The 18,587-nt window shown below is 45.3% G+C and overlaps 1 protein-coding gene across 1 annotated transcript in view; it reads left to right on the top strand.

The window, feature by feature from the left end:
• The window catches only part of ABCA13 (ATP binding cassette subfamily A member 13), a 351,606-nt gene that overhangs the window by 317,930 nt on the left and 15,089 nt on the right, over positions 1-18,587 (top strand). The window contains exons 59-60 of the mRNA XM_014524731.2: positions 801-904; positions 7,129-7,221. Of these exons, the coding sequence (XP_014380217.1) occupies positions 801-904; positions 7,129-7,221 (197 nt within the window). The remainder of the gene's footprint in view (positions 1-800; positions 905-7,128; positions 7,222-18,587) is intronic.

Here is an 18,587-nt window from a genome sequence, read left to right as displayed (position 1 = left end):
AAAGTCTAGGTCATCTCAGCTGACATCTAAGCCCATTTTACTGGACACAGAAGGATGGTGCCATTCCAAGAGCTGCATTTCATTTTCCAGAGAAGCCTCCCAGTTTTGGAAGCAGAGTACAATGAACTGGCCAATTTAGGAGGACAGTTGGTCATTGGGGGAAGTCTTGCATTAAGGCAATCCTTGCTGAGACCACTGTTTCCTGCAATATGGACTGGACTTTTTCCTTTAGACGGAAGTCCTTGCTGATTAGGGAAGTCTAGGGAAGTTAAGCTGTGATCCAGTTGTGCACAGATATGACACATGCAGGAAGGGCAACATGGAGATACAGGACCTCCAGTTTGATAGTCCATGCCGTCTGCAGGCAGACCCACAAGTTCTAGATGGACAGGGCAGCAAACACAGCCCACCAAGCCTTCTCACCCCTACAATAAACCAGAAGAATTGTGAGAGTCCAGGTTCACAGAACTCCCTTGTCCCCACTTATAAATGGATTGTGCCAGGAGCATCTGGTGCTGTCTGACATTTTCCAGGCTTCTCATCGCCTCTACTATATTCCTGTGGTGAATGGAGGGATGTAGGTTGTAGCCGTGTTGGTCTAAGGACATAGGCAGACAAGGTTCCTTGGGTGAATTTGATATCTTTTATTAGACCAACCCAAATAGTTGGAGAATAGTTATTAAGCAAGCTTCCGAGTTCAAAAACCCTTTGTCAGGCTAAGGAAGTTTCAGCAGTTGGTGTGTGCTCTTCCTGGATGGAATGAAAAGTAATGTGGTGAATGGATGCATTTGTGCCTGCAGGATGAGCCCAGTTCTGGAATGGATCCATACTCTAAGCGGTACCTCTGGAAAACAATCATGCAGGAAGTTCAGGATGGCTGTGCAGCTGTGCTGACATCACACAGGTGAGATACTGTCCCAGCAGGAAATGTTTTCTGTTATTCTAAATATTTCCTTTGGTTAAGTGCCAGTGAACACACTTCTGAGGGGGAAAAACTGGTACCCAAGTGTAGAATAAAGTGCTAGGGTCTCTTGCTATGATTGGCAATTCCTTCTCGTTGGTGAAATATGAAATCACCTCCATGTTCTCTCGGTTAAAGTATTAAGGATTAGACTATGGCTTCATGGGTATGGTGAGAGATGGAGGAGAATTGGGATGCCCCTCTGCTGAACTGACTAAGAATTCTGGATTGGCATCAGCATGTCAGAGCCTGCTGCTCCCTGGTGGATGTGGTATATACTGTCTGTGTGCCACACCTGGTCCCTATACAGAATTGAGGATCTTGCCAAGACTCCTTGCTATGATCACAATTTCTTCACTTTAATGGCAGAAGCACTGAAACTCTTTTGTAGCACCTATGCTAACTTGAATCAACTGCATATCCCCTGCAGGGCATTCAGTATAATAGGCATATTTATATATAAAATAGCTTACAATGAGGGAGCAGTCTGATTTGTGGATGGAAATGTTTAGCTGTGTAATTAGAAAAGTATGCCCATAAGGGGCCATATTAATTAATAGAAACACTGAATTAATATTTTGGCCAAATCAAGTTTTGAAGTCGTAAATTAATTGATAAAATAATGCAACAAAATATTCCATAAAGATTTGTTAGATATTTTTTAATTAATTTGCTTTAGATGTGTTCCAGATATGTTTCTTATATAGGGCTGTTTAAAGGTTTTAGATTTACCAGCAAAATGCTCTCAGAAAATGCATTTTGGAGCCATTTTTAAGTGATCATTGAAACGGAATCTGAATAGTTAGGCATGAGTGTTTATGCCTGATACCATATGGCTTAAGAAACCAGTCATCAGTAAATGACACAGATAGGGTTCAGTTCATAGTGTAAAACAAAAAAGGCATAATTTTCATATTCAGCAAATAAACCAAAGGTTAATTGTGTTCTGTTGTAATCATGATAGTGAAATTCTTCAAATAACTTGCAGGAAATAACTTTACAAGTGAATGACTCTGAACTAGGGGACTAATATTTAGCAACAGTTGTCTACACAGATTTCCATTCTAATTAATAACACTTTGTTTTTACAGGTTGTAGAAAGGAAAGATTTAAGTTTGGAGGCCAGATTTTCATAGGAACTTTTAAATGATAAATAATATTTTTTTTTTAGAAATTGAGTTTCTTGTGCATCACAAGCAAACAGAAAAGAGGAATGGTTGTTAAGTGATAGTCTGACAATTTAAGCTTAGGGCTTTTCCACTTCTGGAGGAGGCATCCCTCAGCCTTTTGTCCAGTACCCTAACAGAGGGAGACTCTAGTCCTTTCTTGCATAGAGGATACTTAAGCTCACGTCTCACTTCTCATGAAAGTATTTTCATCACCATTTTATGAATTAGGCAGGGCTGAGGGCATCCTTCATCTCACCTGTTGAAGTTGGGCCATTGGGCATCAAGGAATGGAGGAGTCACAGGGCCAGAAGTACAGTGAGCACAAGCTGCCCAATTAAGGAGAGAGCCCTTGGTCCTGGCCCTGTTTTCAGGTTTTTGTTCACATTTTATCCATTGACAATGTAATACAAACTGCATAAATTACATTGAGGATGGAGGCTGAAGATACAGGGTGGGGGCACCTCCTCCCATGGTCTCAGTATCAAGCAGTCACTCCTCAAGGTTTTTCTCTGACTCAAGAAGCAGACATGTATGCAAGTTTTATCAGCTTCCCAGATGGTATTGGCTCACAATTGAACCTGGCTGAAGGAAGACATGAAGGTGACTGTCTGGATCATTTCTGAGCATGCACAGTAGGCCAAGTCTAGTCATGGGTCTTTCCAGGTTAAAAAGGAGAGAGAGAGCGAGAGAGAGAATATGGGCATCTTAGCAGGTTGTAGATGCTGTAGATGGAGGGTGAAATTTAGGATTTCATTTAGTGACATTGGCACCTAAACCTCTAAATGCTACTTAGCTGGCCTGGTGGTGGAATGGGATCTGGGCCTTATCTTTGAAGTCAAGTATCCTGATTTTTAGATGGAGCTTCAGTTTTTCAGGTTGTGTCAATTGTTGGACTGCAGTATTTTACCAAAACCCTAGTGGCATCCTCCTACAAGGAGCTGCTGAAAGTCATTGTCCCTGCAACGAGGGTACCTCTTGGTGCTAGCTTTCCTCTTTTACTGGGAGAAGGATGCGTCTGTGACCCCTCTTTAAGAGTTGTAACACACTTGCATATTAGAGGGGCACCCCACCTTGGCATCAGGACAGGGACTCCTTTGCCAGTCCCCCTGCAGGTCAAAGCTAATTAGCGGTCTAGCTAATTCCTGCCCTAGTATGAATGAGTTACCACCCCTGGGAATACCTGAAATGCAGCTCCAGTGCTTTCCCAAGTAACAGTGTTGTAGTTCTGGTCAGCCAGGATGATACATCCTGAAATATTCAAATTTCAGGATGCATCTCTTTGAAATTTTGTTGCTCCATCCTAAATTCATGTTTGAGTTAATTTTAGGGCATTGTTTGGTCCCATGTAATCCTGCCTTCCTCTTTAAGCATGCTTACAAATTTAAGACACAGCTGTACACATTTCAGTACTGCCCCAACCTGAACCTGGAGTGACCACTCACAATGCATGGAAGAAAGCACCATGTTGAGAGCCCTCAGCATTTCTTCTGTGGCTGCAGATACGTTAAATATCTAACACTGAGGCTAAGTACAGACAGTCAAAAAGCTTGAGGTGAAATCAATCCAGTTTTCACAGATTTCTCTAGTGTGTAAATTGGACTGATAACAAACTTAACTCATGTTCAGTCTTTGGTTGGCCAAGGCAGGCAGAAGCCTGCACTGGCCCAGGCCAGAAGGCAGGGCTGGGGTGGAGGGGTGCGCTGGAGCATGCCTCCCACCCTGACAACCATTGCCCAGCGAGGCCTAGCAGGGTGGGGGGCATTCCTCATTGGCTGCCTGGCATGTACCCAGCTCCCTGCTGTGCCCCCTCAAGTTGGGGGAAGGTTTGCCCATCCTTGTGTTGAGCTTGGGCTGCCTCCTTCCCCTCTGGCCTGGATTGCGCCTACTGTCCCTCTTACTCTCCCCAGTGCCTAAAATCCCCACTTACTTTCTCCCTGCCCCTGATTACCTGTGGCTGCCCATGCTGTCTCTCCCAGGGAAAAGGCAGAAAAGGGTTAAACTGTCTGCCCTGCTGTGCAGAGCAGACCTGGGCAGTTTAACCCTTCCCTGCCTGTTTCCTGGGCAGCCGCAGGTAATCAGGGGGCAGGGGAAGGTGAGCGGGGGTTCTGGGGAGATGTGACGGGGGGGCAGTGGGCTTGATCCGGGCCAGTGAGGGGAGTGGAGGGCATATCCCTGCTTGGCATTGGGATGGGGGCTTCTTCCCCTACCCCCTGTGGGTCAGAGACTGGAAGGGGGAAGGACTGAGTAGTTGGCCTAGCAGTGCAAGGGGGAATCAGCCCTGGTGTGGTGCTCTCTGCTGCTGGGCGGACCCCAGGCTGGAGTAGGGGAAAACTCCACCTTGGCATCAGGACAGGGACTCCTTTGCCAGTCCCCCTGCAGGTCAAAGGCAGTGACTGGAGGGGTCTAGGGCTGTGCAGCCAGGCTGGGGTGGGGAAAACACAGCTGGGCAGACCCCAGCTCAAGGGGAGCCTGGGGCAGGGAAGGGAAAACCCCATGAGGGGCTGCAGCTCTGAGGCCCTGGTTGGAGCATGAGGATCTGTTCCCCTGCCTCCTCCCACTGTCCTGCAGGTCTGACAGGTGCAGAGAGGATGCACAGGCTTTGCTGCCTCAGCTGTATAACAGCCCTGGGGCAGGGCCAGCCTGGCTGAGCTGGCACAGATGGGGGAGAGGGAGGCAGAGACTAGCCTGCTGCCCTGCAAGAGGGATTAGCTGGGAGCCATAAGCCATCCTGGGATGCTAGAGGAGAGGAAACTAAATGATTTGCTATGGGATCAGGACATAGGCAGAGGGAGAAAATATTATTTGTGGGGGCTGAGTACACACACATTTGCACACACACCTCACCCCGCAGGTAAGTCTGTGGAGGGGAAGGGGTGGGGAGAGAGGGATGGGGCACAGCAGGGCAGATTGAGGCCCCCACAGTGGGGGAGGGTGTGGGGCAGGGGCTGGAGTGAATGGGGCCCTGAGGCTGGGATGAGTAATGGGACAGTCGGGGCCTGGGCGCCTCATCCAGAGGAGCGTGTGGGGTGGTGGGCTCCTACAGTTGCGCGCACCCTGGGAGAGGCACGGAGGACATGTGCCTCTGGATTTGTGCATGGGGTGGAGGCAGGCTGCTGCTGCAGGATGGGGCTCTGTGCCCTGCTGCCTTGGATGCTGTGTGCCATGCCATGTGCCTGCCACCACTTGGTGGGCAGGGGATGCAGCGCAGCCTGGCCATGGCAGAAACATAGCATCGCATGGCTCCCGAGACAGCGGCAGTGGGGTTCAAAGCCCAGCATGCAGCAGGTAGCCTGCCTCATTCCCTTGCAGAAATCTGGGGGACAAGGGCCCCCTGTGCCTCCCCCGGGGTGCATGCAGTGCCGGGAGTCCCTTCACACCCCTGGACAAGGACAAGCCACCTAGGCTTCGACCATCCCACAACCCACCCTGGGGCTTCATTCACCTCCGTCCCTGCCCCACACCTTCCCTCACTGTGGGGGCCTTGATCTTCTCCCTCCCCACCCCCCCATGCCCCTTCCCAGACTTGCCTGCTGTGGTGGGCAGTGCTTAGGGTTACCATACGTTCAGTTCCAAAAAAGAGGACACCTTGCCTGTGTCTGGGTGTGATTGGGGAAATGTGACTGTGGGCAGTGCCCTTCCCCTGCCTCTTCTGTTGCTTCTGGCTCCTAAGCCAAAGCCTTCTCAGCCCTGCTGCTGTCCCTCACTCCCGACCCCACAGACCCCAGCACTGCCAGTGTCTCTCACTCCCAAATCACAGTACCCTGTTCCCTTGGGCCATGCTGGTACCCCTAACTCCTGACCAACAGCCCTCTGCTTGCCCCAAGCCCTGCTGGTGCCCCTCGCTCCTCACCTGCAGCTCCCTACTTCCCCCCAGCCCTGCCGGAGGGGCCCCAGTTGCTCCTGTCCTGACCAGGCTAGAGCGTGGTAGCTCAGAGCGAGTCCAGAGGGGGCTGGAGGAAAGAGGAGGGGAGGCCTGTGACACCCTCCACCTGCCGCTCCATGCAAGGAGGCCTGGCCACGCCTTACCTTCTGCTTCCCCCTGCAGCATCTCCTGGCTGCTCTGCCCCTGCAAGCATGGGCACTGGTCCCTGTGTTGCTGGCCCAGCCATGGCTCTTGAAAGGCCCCTTCCCTTGCTGGAGGGGGCAGGCACCACCCTCCCCCACAGCCTCCCTGCCCTGTCACAGCCCCAGTCTCAGCCCTCCAAACCAGACTTACCTGCCTGCAGCTCCTGGGGTGAATGCAGACGCACTTACCTGCCTGCCATTCCCTGCCTACAATTGCCCCTCCCCCTCCTCCCGCCAAGCAGACAAAGCAAAAACTCAGACATTTGTTCAGATTTGAAAAACCCACCCGGATGGAGACAGGAGGACTCAAAAAGAGGACATGTCTAGGAAAACCCAGACGTATGGTAACCCTAGCAGTGCTCCTCAAGCTGCTGCGGTGCAATAATCCTGGCTGCATGTAGGCTGCAGCTGCATGGCTGTTTCTGTGCATGTTCCCTGCTGCAGCCACTGGAGCCTGTGCCTGGGCTGCCCTGTGGCCTTCTGCACTGCCACCACTGCCCCACATCTGGGGGGCGGGGCTTAGCCCCATTAGCCCAGCCTTCTGCTGCCTGTTGATCTGGGACAGAAATTTGTTAGACCAGTCTAACCTAAACTGATTAAATCTGATACTACATCCTTCTAAGTCTGTCTTAAACTGGGTTCGGCCATTTTGAACTTCTGTTCTGTTACCAGTTTAGACTGGTTTCCAATCACTTATACTGTTTTATGTGTAATTTCTGTCTCCAGCAAGTAGTAGTGCTTTTCTAATGTTATAAGATTCAGCCAGCTGTCACTTTATTCTCTACTAGAGTTGTATTTGTATTGGCGAGGCAGATGTGAAGGGGTCTGTGTACTGTTTCCTCCATCATTTGGGTTTATTTTGATTTTAACTAAAGGTAGCTACAAATATATGGCTACTGTGTCATAACTGTTGTTCTCATATCTCTTTTTTAGCATGGAGGAGTGTGAAGCACTCTGCACGCGGCTTGCTATTATGGTTGATGGCAGTTTCCAGTGTCTTGGTTCTCCCCAACACATTAAAAACAGGTACCATCTCTTGGCAACCTTCTGCAACTAGATTTCACCAAGGAGCTTTCTTAGGTGTTTTAATGATGTCAGTGTAAATACCATTAAGGACAGAGCACTTTTTTTCTTTCCTTCAGCTAGGACATCTTAAAATAAATAAGGATATCTTGGCAAAATAATTTAATGTATGGCCTTGTAACTGGTCACTCTTGAGCATAATTCTGTTCAGAAAGTCTGTACAAAAAATCAAGCCCCTATTTCGTTAAGCTAGAACTGTGGGCTGTGCGTAATTTGAATCTTGCAATATTTTCAAATAACTTTCTGTTCATTGCATGTATTTTCTCTCGCCAAAGGAAGCAGGTAACAGAATGCTAACATGTTAGCCACCCATCTGTCCTAATGCTCTCTTCAGCTATTTTCAGCAGTATTTGCTGGTGTTCACATCCCTCAGAATTGAGCCATATTTATAAATAATGATGCTTCTATTTTACCTTTTCCTGGACTAAATATGCTCAGGGGATAGCTGCACAAGCGTGTTCCTGAAAGGCAAAGTACGGTCCAAATTTGCAGAACACCACAGTTACACTGCAGTAACTGCCTGGTGTGCATCCGTTTGCCATGCAGTAAGCAGCCTGTTCCTCAAAGAAAGGTTGGGGGTGAAGGGAGGAGCTCCCTTGAATTTACCACAGTTGCTTTTGTAACTACATTCTTGGTTCTGATTTACCTCAAACATAATCTATGGCAATAGGGAGATTATAAAGAGGACACACAAAAAATAACATGAAGCAAATAGAACATTATATAGTCAGGGTAAACTTCAGCCTGGAATGTTAACATTAAATGTTAGAATAAGCTTCAGGGCCAGATCCTCAGGTAGTTTCACCCCTTTTGTACTCAGTGAAGCTATGCTACTTTGCACCAACTGAAGCCTGCCACTAGGAACAGAAATATTTTGAACAGGCATAGGAGCATATATAAATATTTTGAATGCATATGAGCAAGCTGTCCAAGCTGCGAATCACCATCTATTCACTCATGTTTCTGGATGAATGTAATGGACTTTGGTAAATGTGACTTGGCACCTAAAAATCTTTTCACACCAGGTGTTGGCGATCAGTGAGGTGGCTTAGAGTCTGTATCCAGCATGCAAAATCAAGAGTAAATACAGTAAAGGCTCATATTCAATTTTCTTTTTCTCTAAGCCTAAGCTTTTCCATAGATACTTTAATTACCCTTGGCAGCCCAGTTACTTCTGGGCCAGGGCTATGAGGAGATGACTGTCCTTTCTGCAGTTTTGCCTCACTTTTTCCTCTGTTACCAACCTGTTAGCTTTCCTCAGTTCACTCTATACACTCTGACTTCTCATTGAACAATGACCCTTTTTTAAGTGCTGGATCCTCTAAGGATGAAAATCTTTTTCCTGATCCTGGGCTCAGCTCTTGGATGCGTCAGTTGTCTTTAGGTTGGCTGCAGCTAGGTAGGGGTATTCTTCAATACACAACTTCCCCATTGTTTTGTCAAGGATTTTTATTTGGGGTGTCATTTGCTTATTTGATCTATACCTTGGCAGGTAAGCCACCATAAACATATAATACCATGTTTATTATATTAATGAAAAAGGCTGATATTGCCCAGTTGATTATGCCTTCACTAGAGATGCATAGGCTGTATTTAGATAGCTAGTAGATGCCATCTATCAGATGATTTGGAGGTAAGGAAAACAATGCAGGGGGCAGTAAGCTACATGACGTGTTGGAAGTTCCAACTCTAATGATATCAGGATACATGCAAATCAACAGGTCTGAAATGAAGGCTGCACAAACTCCTCTTTCAAATGTCTTCAAAGCTGGATTACAATAGATATTCACAGATAAGAGTGATTGACAGCCTAGATGCGTTGTCATTATTCTTCCCAAATTAATTTTTTAATTGGAAAAAACATTTGTGTGCTAAAAACATTCCACATTAGCAGCAGGTTTGTTTTCCTTATATTTGCCATGATAGTTATTTAAATAAATGAATGTTAAATGGCATTCCTCTGGGATCTCATGAGATGTGCACTGGTTATCAATATTACTGAAGTGATGGTAGTGAGTCCATAGTTAAAACTACATTAAGACTTTTACTTAAAACAGGATTAAATCCCTTTAGATCACAGTTCATTGATTAAATTTAGTCTTCAAATTTACCACACTTATTGTTCAGAAACCTATTGAGTTTTCTAACCCATTTTTCAGAGAATATAGTCACCAACTTTACTAGAGGAATTAATTAAAATAATCCAGTTCTCAAAATTAGGTGCCTGAAGCAGAGTCTACCATAGTTACTGCACACAAAAGCATGTATTAAAATAATATTGTGGGTAGAGGTTATTTTAAATGTAATTTTAAATGTAATAAAAGTTATTCCCCTTCTTCATCTGAACAGTTTTGATCTATGCTTAGGAAAGCCAAAGGGCATTCCCATATCCACCATGAATTTCAGTTTACTGCTGCTTCCTCCCTGTCCTGCTTCTCTGGCTTCCCAGCTTCACACCAGACACACAGATCCCATCAGCTCCTGACCCTTTCTTTCAGCCCAATATCCCTTGTAAGTCCCAAAGTGTCACAGACCTGATCAGGGTCACTACTAGGACACTGACAAACCTCCTAAGGTGTGCTAGTATGAAGTTCTTCTCTCTTTCTGTATGATTGAATTTAGTCCATATTTAGCACAGTTATCCTCTAAAGGAGAATTGATATAAACATATATATTTGGAAAATAGAAGACAATGACATCATTCAGCTTTGAATGATTGTTACCTGGCTTTTTTCTGGCTCTGCCCAACACGGTTGGCAGGCCCATATATATCACATATTCCTTGATATCCCCCAGAGACTTCCATACTTCCCTCACCTGAAAATTCTCTGCATCTTTTTTTTTATAGTTCAGTCATTACTTGTTCCTCTTCTAGGCTTCCTTCCCCAGACTCCCTTTCAGACTTAAAAATTTAATATCCCACTTTGCCTCATTGAAACCTTAGGATTTCTGTAGTCATACAGTCCATGTTCCCTCCCAACCTATTTAGCACCTTGTATTCTCCCAGCACCCTAACCACTCATCCATCAAATGTCTGTTTGCTTCTCAGTCCACTGTCCTTAACAGTTGTCCATGCTACCCCATTTACCAATCTCTGCTGACTCCCCTTGAACCCCCTGAACATTAACTTCCAATGAAGTTCCAATGACTGTTCCAATGCAGTCCCCAGTTAAGATAACATCAACTCCCAATTCCCTGCTGCAAAGCCCAAATCCAGTTTTGAGAGTTGTTCACATCTACACCAAAATCTATTCCAACTTGAAGGGCCAACCTTAACTTTGATCTCAATGACCTTAAGACAAGGTAGTGATATAGAATGCTTTCACTTGAGTAAGCTGTTATTGCTAGGGGTGTGCAAAACAGGCCCTATTCGATTTGCATTCTTATTTGGCCCAAATCAGGGACAGTGATTCGATTAGTTGATTTGGATCACTGTCTCTGATTCAATTTGGCCAAATCTGAATCTGAAAATTCAATGCTGATTTGGAGAGTCAATGATTTGGCCATAAACACAACTTTAAATATTTTTTCTACATACCTTGAGGTATCAAGTGTGGCTTGTGAATGCTACGATTCTGGGGTGGATGGAGTGCAGGGAGGATGCCCATGTGCTCAGTGGCAAACCCAGAAGTGGACCAGAACTACTTCCGGTCCACTTCTGGGTCTGCCGGCGAGTGCACTTGGGCGCCCCCCCCCCATGCCCCTCCGGCTCAGCTAGCAGCCATGGGGGGACCCTGGGTGCCCCCCCAGACTCAGGAGGTACCAGTCGCCAAGCGTTCTCTGGTGGACTTGGAAGTGGACCAGAAGTGCTTCTGGTCCACTTCTGGGTCTGCTGCCGAGCACGCTGGGGAGCCCCCTGAGCTCCTGTGGAACACTCCATGCAGCCCACCATCTCAGTATTCACGAGCTGCCTGCTACGTTGAGGTATGTAGAAAAAACATTTAAAGATGTGTCTATGTCCAAATCACTAAATCTTTCTGAATCTCTCTGAATCGATTCAGAGGGTTCAAATTCAATTCAGAGAGGTTAAAGGGTTTCCCGATTCAATTCAGAGATTTGGCCACCGAATCAGACCAAATCTCCACTGAGTTGAATCAGGGACCAAAGCTTCACACATCCCTAGTTATTACTGTCTTTAAAAGGTTGCAATAAAGGTTGTAAATTTGAGACTACCATATTTTCTCACATATAAACATCCCCCAGATAAAACATGCATCTTTGATTTTGGAAGGCAGAATTTAGGAAAAAAAGATTTTTTTCTAGGGTCATGACTGACTGTGTGACATAGAGTAAGTATTCTTGGAAACAGTGTCCAGGGAATGTGACATTTCAGGAAAGAGTCTGTGTGAGGTAGCAGAATGCAGGAACTTCCTGATGTGACAGGAATCCCATACCATTGGGTGGTGGTGTATTTTGGGTGGTAAAGCACATACATTAGAGTTAGTGTTAAGATGAGTATTGCTTGGCTGTAGATTGGTATGCATGTGTACATGGTACACACACATTTTATTTGCAGTTGATTTTTAAGCAGACATTATGTTAAAGGGAACTTCATATGAATCCTAGTAATTCATAGATTCATAGATGTTAGGGTCAGAAGGGACCTCAGTAGGTCATCGAGTCTGACCCCCTGCCCTCGGCAGGAAAGAGCACTCGGGTCAGATGACCTCAACTACGTGCTTGTCTAGTCTCCTCTTGAAGACCCCTAAGGTAGGGGAGAACACCACCTCCCTTGAAAGCCCATTCCAGATTCTGGCAACACTTACTGTGAAGAAATTCTTTCTAATGGCCAACCTAAATCTGTTCTCTGTCAATTTGTGGCCATTATTCCTAGTTACTCCTGGGGGTGCCCTAGTAAATAGATCATCTCCTATTCCCTGCTGCGCTCCCCTGTTGAATTTAGAGGCAGCCACAAGATCACCTCTCAGCCTTCTCTTGTGAATGCTGAAGAGATCTAGGTCCCCCAGTCTCTCCTTGTAGGGCCTTGTCTGCAGGTCTCTGACGATACGAGTAGCCCTCCTTTGAACCCTCTCAAGATTCTCCGCCTCCCTCTTGAAGTGCGGCACCCAAAACTGGACACAGTCCTCCAACTGCAGCCTGACCAGTGCTGCATAGAGGGGAAGCATCATCTCCCTGGACCTGTTTGTCATGCATCTGCTAATGCAGGATAAAGTGTGGTTAACCTTGTTGATCACTTTGTTACACTGACGACTCATATTCATCTTGGAGTCAACTATGACTCCAAGACCCCTTTCTGCTGCTGTGCTGCTGAGAAGGTCCTCCCCCAGCTTGTAAGTATGTTGGTGGTTCTTTTTGCCCAAGTGCAGCAATTTGCACTTGTCTTTGTTGAACTGAATCCTATTTTATTCTGCCCATTTTTCCAACCTGTCCAGATCTGCCCGGATCCATTCCCTACCCTCTGGTGTGTTAATTTTGCCCTATAATTTGGTATCATCTGTAACCTTGGACAGGGTGCTCTCTACGCCCTTGTCCGAGTCACTGATGAAGTCATTGAATAACACCAGTCCAAGGACTGAGCCTTGCAGGACTCCACTACCCACATCTTTCCATGTCTATATCGACCTATCCACCACAACTCTGTGAGTGCAACCCCTAAGCCAATCATCTACATCACAGCCTGTCAGTTTATTTACAATAACAGAATGTGATACCGTATTGAAGGCCTTCTTAAAGTCTAGGCAGATATGTCTACTTTGACTCCTGCGTCTAAGCATTTTGTGGTCATAAAAAGAAACAAAGTTAGTCAGACAGGATCTACCTGCAATAACCTGTGCTGATTTCCTTTCAGCCTTATTTCCCCTGCTGGGCTCCCACAAATATGCTCTTTACTGATTTTTTCCAGAGTTTTCCCAAGGATAGAAGTGAGACTAACTGGCCTGACTTCCTCCCTCCTCCCTTCTTGAAAATAGGGACCACATTGGCCCTTTTCCAGTCCTCTGGGACCTGACCAGAGCACCATGAGTGCTCAAACAGCCGTGCCAGCGGCTACGCTATGACAGTGGTCAATTCCTTCAGCACCCTTGGATGAAGTTCATCTGGGCCTGCTCATTTGAATACATCCAGCCCTCCAAGTGCCCCTTCGCTAAGTCTGCGCTAACAGTTGGTGGGCTGGTGTCCCTCTTGTGTCTGTCTATGATCCAATTGCAAGATTTGTCTTGGTCTGTGTCTGGGAATATAGATGCAATTGTAACTGTACATTCACAATGTTATTTTGGGGGAAGGAGGTCTTTTTTTTTTGTTATATAAAATGGTATGCATATTTTTCTGTTCACATGTTGTTCATGGGTCACTCAGAAAGTCTTTCTATAAATCACATCAAATAAATATGCTAAAGTAACTTGCACCTGAACTGATCTAATGGAGAGCTAATTGGAAGAAATAAATATGCCTGAAATTTGTGTCAGAAACCCAGCCAAATAATCTGTTATGTCATTGGTTTCCTTTCACTTAAAAACCATAAATTTTGGTGACACATAATTTTCTAACATTTTCCTGGAGCATTATTTTAACACACTAAAATCAGACAGGTCATAATCTTAAGAGCCCCTAGTAAGAGGCACATTGTTTTATGCAAGCCAAAAATATTATAGCATCTTGGAAATTTTTCTATATTTGAATTTAGTAAAACAATCTACATACTAAGATGATGATCTTTTCCCCCTTGAGAATTTTCTGTTTCTTTGTTGAAGTCCTGGATGTATGATTAGGATTTAATGAGCGATCTCCTGGAGCCTGCTAAACATACCCCTCTCCATGGCTATAGGTTTTGTGTGGCAGTCACTTCATGGAATATAGTTTCCCCCCTCTGCACACATTCAGCACCTGGCAGGAATGAAACATTATGGTTTTGGAGTGAAAACAGGTCTTTCGCAAGAAGGCATAGACCTCTACTATTAGGGTCCTGGGTCAGCTCCAGAAGATGAGAATGTGATACCCAAAATGTTATTGGTATATGAAGCACCATACAGGTTGTCTTACTGTATTAGATTTGGCTCATTTCTGTGGAGGCTTTTCCTTAGTATTTAAATAAGACTGTTGTGCACTGTTTATCAAACACAATGTGTCCAGTTTAGACCTCCAGGTTTCAGTTTCCTGCTCAGATTGGGGGAGTGAGGCATTAAAGTGTGAAGCCTTGAATATATTTATTTATGTTGATATAGATTTGAAGTACCTCTGAATGTTTCTCAATAGCATGATTAATTATTGGACTTCTTCAGAGAATCTTTTATTGTAGCTGGTAAATGTCTGAATAATGGCAAAATAATATTAAACAAAGATTGAACTGTGGAATCCTCTTTCAAAGCCACAGACTTTGTTCTGATGTGGTTTACATGAGATGCATACCTTAACGCTTGTGCCTGCTAAAATCTAATTTCAGTTGACTCCTGCCAAGTAAGTCAATTATAAATGGATTACATTTAAGCACTCTCCCCAGTATTCTCAATTATACTTTATGAAAATGGTTCTGTGCATTTTTTAAATTATGTTAGATGCAGCTGGCCAGTCCCCTGGGAATATTTGAATATCATCCTTCATTCTGAGGCCATCTGGACAGACTTCTCATAGTCAAAACACCTACACCAGTTTTTCAAGTGCTGGACACATAGTAAATTGATACATAAACACTATCAGCAAGTGAACAGAATAAACTACCAAATAATTAATTCATTTGTGATAGTAGATTTGGAATGAAAAATATGTTGCTAAGCTATTTAAACTTCACTATTAAAAAAAAAAAGTTTGATTAGGAATATTTTAATTTCTTTCTTGCCAATAAACATCCATATGTGCAAATTTCTTAGAAGTAGAATACAGCAATAAATATCATGATCTTGTGAATATTCTGACTCTGAGTAAAACAGAATTACCATGCTGGAGGATTCCAGTCTTTATTATGTGTAATGTATTAATTGTATTTAAGTTGGGCTTCATAAAACATGCCAATAACACCCAGGGATATAACATTTAATTTACTGACTTTTTAAGAATGAAAATATTTACGTATTTGACAAATGTAATGCAGGAAGTGAGTATGCACAGGAGTGTATAAGAGATGTATTGACCTACATATATTCCCAAAGAGAAGCTTAGTTAAACAAAGAGTTAAGAATAAGAGCACATTTCCGTAGTTTCCAGCTAAAGCACACTAAGGAAAGGACATTTTCTTTACAAATTCTAATCGTTTGTGATCTCTAAAGATGTAGAAGTTTGTGAATGAGTGATATCTACATCTATGTATGCCTAGACAGCTGGCTGTATAACCATTGCTCAGCCTCACAGTGCTCGTTCATTATGAGGTAGTCTTTAATTACATGATCGTGTACTCATTTTCCACGGAACCTTGCCTTGTTCAGTGCCTAGGATAGAAGGTACTCATTTCATAAGCACAGCAAATCAACATTTTGTGTAACCCTCACTATTGCGTGTGATCCAATATCTTACTTACTCTATTCAAACCCTTCTCTGAATACAAAGTGATTCAGTGGCTTGTCTCATCTAAGGGTTGTACTTGTTGTGAGAGTAGCTAAATGTTTGACAAATGTTTCTTAGATTTCATAGACATTAGGGCTGGAAGGGACCTTGGAAGATTATTGAGTCCAGCCCCCTGCCCCAGGGGCAGGAAGTCAGCAGGGGTCATAGGATTCCAGCAAGATAAACATCCAAATTTCTCTTGAAGGCGTTCAATGTAGGTGCTTGAACCACCTCCGATGGCAGGCTATTCCAGACCTTGGGGGCTCGGACAGTAAGCAAGTTCTTCCTTATGTCCAGCCTGAAACGGTCCTGGAGGAATTTATGACCTATTGACCTTGTCATCCCTTGGGGTGCTCTGGTGAACAGATGTTCCCCCAGATCTTGGTAAGCACCCCTGATAAACTTATAGGTGACCACTAGATCATCCCTGAGACTGCGCTTTTCTAGACTGAAGAGTCCCATGGCTCTCAGCCTCTCTTCATAAGGTCTGTTTTCCTGACTTCTGATCATGCACATGGCTCTCCTCTGCACCCTCTCAAGCTTCTCCACATCCTTTTTGAATTGTGGAGCCCAAAACTGGATGCAGTACTCCAGCTGTGGCTTCACCAAGGCCGAGTACAACTGGAGAATGACATCCTGGGATTTGCTTGAGAAGCATCTATGGATGCAAGCCAGTGTTTTGCTCGCTTTACTAGCAGCAGCATCACATTGATGGCTCATGTTCATCTTGTGGTCAATCATGACCCCCAAGTCCCTTTCATCCGTAGTGCTAGCCAGCATAGCACTGCTGAGCCTATAAGCATGCTGCAGGTTTTTCTTCCCGAGGTGGAGAACCTTGCATTTTTCATTGTTAAACACCATCAGGTTCTCGTCCACCCATTTCTTGAGCTTGTCAAGGTCAGCCTGGATTGCCTACCTGTCCTCAGGTGTGGATGATTTACCCCAAAGTTTGGTGTCATTGGCGAACTTGGCCAGTCTGCTTCTGACTCCAATGTCCACATCATTAATGAAGATGTTGAATAATATATGTCCAAGGACAGAGCCTTGAGGTACCCCACTGGTCACAGCACACCATGACGATTGAATTCTGTCAACCACCACCCTCTGGGTCCAACCACGGAGCCAATTCTCCAGCCAGTGGATCATGGTAGACCTGAGGCCGCAGTTGGCCAGTTTTGCCAAGACTTGATCATGGGACACCAGATCAAATGCTTTTTTAAAGTCAAGATATACGACATGAATCTCCTCTCCTTTGTCCAGGTGATAGGTCACCTGGTCATAAAAGGAAATAAGATTGGTCAAGCAAGACCTACCCGCAACAAATCCATGCTGGCTATCCCTCAGGATGTTGCCATCAGCCAGTCTGTTAAGAATGGCCTCTCTGATAATCTTTTCTAAGACTTTCCCCAGGATAGAGGTCAGGCTGACGGGCCTATAGTTTGCTGGATCCACTTTCCTCCCTTTCTTGAAGATAGGCACCACATTTACCTTATTCCAATCTTTGGGCACTTTACCAGAGCACCAGGAGTTCTTGAAGACCCATGCCAGCGGCTGAACTATGATGCTAGCCAGCTCCTTGAGTACCCTGGGGTGTAAATTGTCAGGGCTGGCTGACTTGAAGGTTTCCAGCCTCTCAAGCTGTTTCTTCATGAGGACAGCATTGATGGAGGGCAAGGAGCCAACCTCACTTAGGCGCCCCTGTCCTGTAATGGGCAGGGGCGTCCTATGGGACTTGTGAAAGACCAACGCAAAATACCCATTTAGCAAGCTGGCTTTTTCCTGGGTGTCGGTCATCAGTTGTCCCTTCAGGTTTAGCAGGGGTCCAATGTTGCCCTTGCTTCTCCTCTGGCTCCCCACATATTTAAAAAAGGACTTTTTATTGTTCTTGATACTTGTAGCCAGTTGGAGTTCTGCTGCAGCCTTGGCTTCCCTGGTTCGCTCCCTGCAGGTCCAGACCAGTGCAGAATATTCCTCCTTGGAGGGGGTCCACCTCCTATCCTTTGTAGGTCTTTCTTTTTAGATGCAGGAGGTTTGCTAGTTCCCTGCTGAGCCAAGAACAGACTTAGTTTGTGCATCCAGGATGGCTCCCTTGAGAAGCAACCACTCATCTTGGACTCCCCTCCCCTTTGGGTCATGGTCCCTTACAGCCTCACCAACAAGCTTCCTGAGCTTGTCAAAGTCAGCTTTCCTGAAGTTGAGGACTTCTGTATTGCTGACTGACTTGCCAGCTTTATGGTGGATGGTGAAGGTGATCAGCTTGTGGTCACTGTCACCCAGCTTCCCTTCAATTGTTAGGTTGCTGATTAGATTCCCGGTTACCAGTATCAGGTCGAGCAGTGCTTTACCTCTCATTGGCCTGTAGACTTCTTGCATCAGATAGAGCTCATCCATGCACATGAGGAAGCTTTGTGACCGTTTGAATTTGTCCGAGCACTCTTCCCATGAGATGCCTGGGTAGTTGAAGTCTCCCATGACAACCATGCACTGGGAGTGTGCAGCCTCTGCCAATTCTCTAGCAAACTCCTGGTCAAGCTCTTGATTCTGGGTGGGAGGTCTGTAGTCCCACCACTCCCACAATTGTGTCCCCTGTGCCATGTTCCCTATGGATTTTAACCCAGAGGGTCTCCAGTCATCCACCCTGGGTGCCAATGTCGACTTGCAGGGATGCGTAACTTTCCTTGACGTAGAGAGTTACACCCCCGCCCCTTTTGTCCACTCAATCTCTCCCACCAGGTCTCTGTTATACCTATGACATTGTAATTATTTGTGTTAAGCAGGAGGACAATTTCCTCCTGTTTATTTCCCAAGCTCCTGGC

The sequence above is a fragment of the Alligator sinensis genome, unplaced genomic scaffold, assembly GCF_000455745.1.
Source record: "Alligator sinensis unplaced genomic scaffold, ASM45574v1 scaffold82_1, whole genome shotgun sequence".
Classification (NCBI taxonomy): Eukaryota; Metazoa; Chordata; order Crocodylia; family Alligatoridae; genus Alligator; species Alligator sinensis.
Note: the sequence above shows the minus strand (reverse complement) of the source record. Positions and strands in the feature narration are given on the sequence as shown.